The sequence below is a fragment of the Coffea eugenioides genome, chromosome 1 (assembly GCF_003713205.1).
Source record: "Coffea eugenioides isolate CCC68of chromosome 1, Ceug_1.0, whole genome shotgun sequence".
Classification (NCBI taxonomy): Eukaryota; Viridiplantae; Streptophyta; class Magnoliopsida; order Gentianales; family Rubiaceae; genus Coffea; species Coffea eugenioides.
Window position 1 is genome coordinate 27729495 of NC_040035.1, and position 6649 is coordinate 27736143.

General features: G+C 34.9%; 1 protein-coding gene across 1 annotated transcript; it reads right to left on the reverse strand.

The window, feature by feature from the left end:
• Nucleotides 1-235: 235 nt before the first annotated feature.
• Nucleotides 236-6348, reverse strand: LOC113750894 (serine carboxypeptidase-like 2). Its single transcript, XM_027294838.1, has 14 exons — nt 6086-6348; nt 5782-5927; nt 4761-4837; nt 4276-4398; nt 4030-4132; nt 3753-3790; nt 3518-3619; nt 3090-3176; nt 2077-2235; nt 1770-1841; nt 1446-1564; nt 1047-1160; nt 874-934; nt 236-523 (listed from the first exon to the last, which is right to left on the reverse strand). The coding sequence occupies exons 1-14, from the start codon at nt 6211-6213 to the stop codon at nt 440-442; spliced, it is 1413 nt and encodes a 470-aa protein (XP_027150639.1). The 5' UTR covers nt 6214-6348; the 3' UTR covers nt 236-439.
• Nucleotides 6349-6649: the final 301 nt, after the last annotated feature.

Below are 6649 nucleotides of genomic sequence, written 5' to 3' on the forward strand. Positions count from 1 at the left end.
TTTTTAAATTTAAGTTGGGTAATGGGTGCCCAACACAAATGCCCAAACCGCCCAAAATATATTTGAATTTTTATTACCCAACCCAATATTGACCCAACACCCAAATTACCCAACGCAACCTCTCAAATTAGTGGGTGAATTGGGTGGGTTGTTGGGTTTTGAGCATAATTGCCAACTATAATAAACTAAACCCTCCAATCCCCGGTTCCACCCCACCCCAGCCCTGCCCCCCACAAAAAAAAAAAGGCATAACCTTTACCACGTCCAAGCAATTCATGATCTTGTCTAGCTAGGAACTAAAATGGACGAATATTGTGGATGATTAATTTGTTGGTATACAACTTCATAACTATACTGGGAATAATCCAGAATAAGACATGCCAACTTTGACAGATTTTGCACTGGTCTACCGCGGATAACAAACCATTGGGGGGTAATCTTACAGCGGATAAGCTTCAAAGAATCGGTCCAACATCACTAAACATTGTTTAGGCTTGTATTCGGGAGCTGTATGTCCAGCACCCTGCAAAAAAAGTGGGGGAGGGAAATAGTAAAGAGTAATCTTATATGTATTGATAGTGTACATATTATCACAGTTAAATGCATAATATATATTCAAAACTTGAATTTCAAATTCAAAATTATATTAGTTATCATTCATCTAACGCATTTAAATTTATATCAGTAGTCATTCATCTAACATATTCAAATTTATATTAGTTGTTATTCATTTAACGTTGATAGTACATATGTTATCGGTATATAAAAGATTAATCTAATAATGAATGGAAATGGAGTCATATACTACCATTTTATAGCTATAGAGGAAATTTACAGCACCAAAGTCCAAATTTTGGGTCAACTTTATCTTACCTTCACCGTGGCAAAGGTTAAATGAGACTGGATTTTGCTGTAAATATACCTTTCCGTGTATCTGCAATGAGCAAAATTTAGTAGGAGTATTTCTTTCAAAAGCATTATGTGTATTTTCTTGATAGAGGTGGTTGTTATGAATTGTAAAGATAACACAACAAAAGAAACTTAACCCTGCAACTTGACCATCAACTATCCAGGGCCGCCAATCGTCATCAACAGTCAAATTCAGAAGGGCTATCCATTTCAGTGTACCAATGTAGGGGATTACCATGTCATGATCACCACTGCAAGAAAAGGAAAAAGTGGAAAAGCTTATAATGAAAAAATGAAATCAACATTTTGCCACTGGTCAGTACAATTTGCTGGCTTTTTCTCTTTTTTTTTTTCCACAAGGGAGGGACGAGACTTGAGAAGTGGGAAGGAGGATAGGAGGATTTAAACTCATAATCTCTAATTTTCAGAGCCTCAACCTTAGCTAATAGAGCATCCATTTCGCTTGCTTGCTGCTCAACTTATCCGTTTCTCTTTTAATTAACAAAGAGAAGGAAAAGCGCCAGCCATGACTTTACCTATAAACTAATGCTTCGTATCCTTTCTTGATCAGAAGCTTATGATATCGGACAACACTGTATTCAATTTGGTCATAAGATAAGCTTTTATTGCACCTTCTCCACTCTTTAATTGTTCCCTAATTTTTCAAAAAAAAATTAAATACAAGTTAGTAACTAAATTAATCTTGAAGATTAGCGGACGTGCATATTATGTCACAATGACCAAGGTCTGTTGTATCACATAGAGGAAAGTATACGCCATAAACCTTAAGAGTATTACGACCATATATTTGGGGAAATAAAAAAAATGCGTGTGAAGACGAGGATTGAGGTCGACATTACCTTTCTAACGTGTAGAGCTTCTTGGACGGCTTGATCATTTGCCCACACAAATGATAGCACATAATTGTCATTCTACATGCGTATATGTAGGGTATTAATTTCTCAAATGATCTCCCAAGTTGAGAGTATATATGTATATAGAATTAATTTATATACACTAACAGTGTATACACTACTATCATTTAGTGTATAACAATTAATTGAAATTTAAATTTAAAATCTAAATTTTGCATATATTTTATCTATTCAATCATAATAGTGTATATAAAATTAACTTAGATACGCAAAAAAAAGATGAATAACTTACCCGACACCGCGATTCCTTTTTATTTGATTGAGGGAGCATCCTGATGATCGGGTCATCTTCCAAATAGGTGTTCTTATCCAATTCCGATGCACTAGGCTTGGATGACCTGAATTTGCATGCCGGTTCCAAAATATTTGCTTGGAATATGTTTCTAATGCACTGATAATGGAGATTGCATTTTGTAAGCCAATTTTGCGAGTATACCATCACTTCACAGAGTCCATCAGGTTCGGTAAGTGTGTAATCTAAACTCTATAGTCTATAGTGGTAGGTGGATGGTGTTGAGACAAATCACCAAATCTATCTTGACTTTCTGCAAGCTTTGGGGGAGGGGAGCCTTAAGCTTTTTATTTTTTAAAAATAATTTGTTGACACAAAAAATACACGCACAGCGAAAACAATTTTGAAACAAATAAAATAATATCAGAAGAGGAGGAGGACAAAATTACTACAATAACTCAACTAATTTTATTGACTCAAAACCCAATAATAAAATATCAAATTGTAAATTTTCGCTTGCCATAACTCACAATAACAATGCTTAGATGCTTTCACTTAATTCACTTTCAAAACTCAACTCAATTCTTCAAGTAATAATCAACTACATTAGTAATATTTATAGACTGCAAAACTCCCAAAATAAACACAATTGCAAACAGAAATGTATTTGGAACTAACTTGAGATTTCCTAAATTAATATGAAAACTAAATTTAGCAAGACCAAAAACCAAAACAAGAAACTAATTAGGAAATAAAATAGCATAGTTTAGTTTCTATCATAATTCAAGTAAAAACTGAACTAATGGTAGAAAATACATTAAGAATATGCAACTATTAAGATACATCTAGCAGAAGGGAATTTTTTCATACCCGAAAAAAATAATGATAACACCTTATAAAGCAAGTTATGACTATGGGGGATATGAGAGAACTTATCAGGGTACAAAAGCAACAAGAAACACGCTTATTATGTAAACTACTACGATAAGCTATGTAATGCTGGTTTTTCCTACCTCTTTATAAAACTGGAGAGCGTAAAGGCACCACGCGTTGTTTGGATCTGGATTTTCATATTCCCCGTGACAATTAACTTTCGCCATCTGAAACAATCTCAATATCAAGCGGGTGTCAGTGTATGTTTTTAGTAGGTAATTTCCTAATTATTGACTTTCAGCAGCCTAGCTAGTGGCTTCATGAAATGAAAAGGCTTATCTTAATCTTCTACTGTCTACGTACTATTGGCTTCTAACAATCTTAATCTTCACTTATCAATTAATGCAAAATATGCTTAAATATTAATATTTTAATACTTAACAATTCAATAAATTAATAGAGTCAAATTTGAGATTTCAAATTTTAATTTTATCAAATGCATCCTAAATAAAAATGTCAATGCCAAACTTAACAGCAACATAATTAAGATTTTTGGTTTGTTTCACACCTGATAATATTTGTCTGATAAAAGTGCCATGCGGTGAGCAAATGGTAGTACCGAATTTTTATCGATGTGGTATTCTGTTCCTGGATTTCCAATCACGTACCCCTAACTCAAATATCATAGTAAAAATAGAAAAAATATATCATAGTGAATATTGTCGAATTTCTGACTCAATCATATAAGCACGCATAATATTGCCTCTGGGGGAAGAAATTAAGGCAGACTGTACATAAATCACCTGAATATTCATTCTTGGATTGACGCCTGCCTCAATGCCTGCTTATGAAATCAAATATTATAACTTCTGTTTGTAAAAACCAATTGAAAACAACATACAGAGTATATGATGTAATTGAACTTAATTGTCTTTTCCTTGCAATACGTGCACCTCATATGACAATACGTGATTATATTTTGGGGTTTATAGGCTGATTATATTGTATCGGGAAAAATTGATAAACTTTGATCTTAATTATACAATAGGGAGGGAAAAATAACAAAAGGGTAATTTTAACCTTGCGATATTTTGTTGACGACCATTGGAACAAGATAGCCCGCAAATGAGTCACCAGCAATGTACAGGCGATTCTTGATAAAGTTAGGATGCTTTAAAAGCCACTGCAAGCATCATATACTCCTTATCGCTCGTGATATATCTTAGCAAAAACATGATATATATATATATATATATATATATTTGAAATTAAACTTATTGCAGTTAACCTTTCATAAAAAAAAAATTTGAAAATTTTATTGGTGACCTTTTGAAGAAAGGTATATATATCTCCAACTGTTTGTATGTCTGAAGAATGATAACCCTCTGAGGTAGTTGCATAAGTAAATCCGGTACCAACTGGCGCATCCAAGAAAATAATGCTTGCTATCTAAGAAGTGCCACAAGACAGAATTGGGGCAGGCATGGTTGGTCTTAAGTGCAATTGATGTGATTATTGTATTTTTTTTAATAATTTGATATATATTTACATAGTTTTGTTTTATTTCATGATGTACAACAAAAGTTACGTAAATGTGTACAAATCATAAAATACAACAAAATTATGTCCGTATATACCAAATTATGAAAAGGGTACAATAATCGCACTAATTATACCTAAAACTAATCATACCTGCCTCATTCCCCTGCAAGACAACATATACAAGTATCAGTATCAGAAACCACTGCAACCGTGTCCCCGAAGTTAGTCTAATCTCCTTAAATGTAAACAATAAACACAGACTTTGCAACCTTTGTCCACGAGTATGGATTCAAGACGAACGCCGGCAAACTCCCGTCAAAAGTCTCAAAATCAAAATTCAGTGGGCCTGCATGGAATTTGGTTTCCATTTATTTTATCAGATAGATAGAAATATTTTAGTTTGGGTAATAAAACAATTTTCTTTTCAGCTACATAACATCTTTTGTTACGTGTAAGTTCTTTTCGTTTTTATTTGTTCTTCGACAATTTAGGAAACGATATTGTTCAAATAGTACACAAGTCAACATTGTCCGAAGATTATAGGATCTATATGAATTAGGAGTTTTCGCACTATCTTTCAAAAATTTGACTATGGTGGTAAATGTGAGAAAAAACTATTGTTGATGGCCCGTTTGTATTAGATATTTTTTAAAATGTATTTTGGGTATTTTTAAAATTTTATTGACATATTTTAAAAATTTTAAAAAATTTTGACCACCCACCATCGCCCCTCCCATCATCCATCACCACCACCGGCCTCTCCCTCCTCTTCCTCCTCCCTCTCCTCTCTCCACACTCCCCTCCCATCTTCCTCCCCCCACAACCCAGCATGACAAGAGAGGGGGAGGGAGGAAAGAGGGATGGGGAGGAAGAGGGAGGGAGGAAAAGGAAGGAGGAAGGGAGGGGAACGAGGAAGGAGGAGAGAGGTGGGGGAAAGAGGGAGGAGGAGAAACAGAGAATGGTTTAACTTCTAACCCTGTAATTTTTAGGGGAAGAAAAATGAAAAAAAAAAAAAAGACTGTCGTAATAGTGAAAAAATAATGAATCTGAAAGGAACAGGATTGTGTATTACGCCCCCTACAACAAGAAGAATAGTTTACTCTTGGAAAATTTCCCGAGATGTCTCCAAAAGAAAAAAGGGAGTGAAACATCAAGAAACAGCGTTTTCGAGTACATAAGGACTCAATAAAAGGAGAACAATCTCGCAAGGTGATCAGCTTGGTTAACAACGAGGGCAGAATAACTAGTAAATAGCAAGCTAATTGTGTGTTTGAACTCTGAAGTAGGTACCAATTTCATAAACCAGGCCGGAAAAAGCAGAGCAACCAGGTCCACCGGTGAGCCAAAGCATCAGAGGGTCCCTGTCGGGTTCCCTTTCTGACTCGATAAAGTAGTGGAAGAACTGCACTTCATCGTCTCTTCCAGCGCTAATATACCTAACACAAGCCACAAAGTCAATGTTATTGTGAATACCAACTCTAGCTGAGCAATTCTATCAAATACTACTTCTATCCAATAGTTATTTTCGTCACTACATCCGACAATTTGAACTAATTAAAGTTGGTCTAGCTAAAGTAGGAAGGGGAATACATACCCTGTTTCGAGTTTGAATGGAAGAGTACCAGAGTATCCTGGTAGCGTCTCGACTATGGATCGTGGCGAAGCAAATTTTAAGGAAAATATTGAGAGCAGAAGCAAAGTGGTTAGCAATTTTAACTTCATGCTGATCACCAACACGACTGCCAAGTGCCAACAGCTGATGTTTCTGTTCTCTTTACTCTACTTGGAAGAGACAAGCCAGTAATTTGCAGGTGTCATGACTAGTGTGACTAGTCAAGAATTCGATAGTCATTTTGCTACCCCCTCAATGATCCAACCTCTGATGTTTCTGCTCAAAAAGATGTGTGGCTAAAAATTAATAATAATAATAATAATAATAAGACAAGGCAGGAAGAGGTCATGAGTTTGACAAAGCCAGCGCTACTAGTCAAGAATTCAACATTCATTTGGCTACCTCCTCAATGATCCTTTACCTTGTGTCAAATTTTTTAAAAGCCCCTTGTGTCTATTCACCCAATTCACTCCTTCAATTTTTTTTTTTCATTTTTTGTGTCTTAACCAAAGAAATTCAAAATCTTTGTTTTCTTTATAATTATCA

Bases quoted from the DNA above. Each gene is read 5' to 3' on its own strand.
- LOC113750894 (XM_027294838.1), bottom strand. From the start codon at position 6,213: ATGAAGTTAAAATTGCTAACCACTTTGCTTCTGCTCTCAATATTTTCC. The intron at 1,161-1,445 runs GTAAAGTCATGG...CTTTTCTTGCAG, and splicing joins TACGAAGCATTAGTTTATAG to TGGTGATCATGACATGGTAA. The intron at 935-1,046 runs GTTAAGTTTCTT...TGCTCATTGCAG, and splicing joins GTTGATGGTCAAGTTGCAGG to ATACACGGAAAGGTATATTT.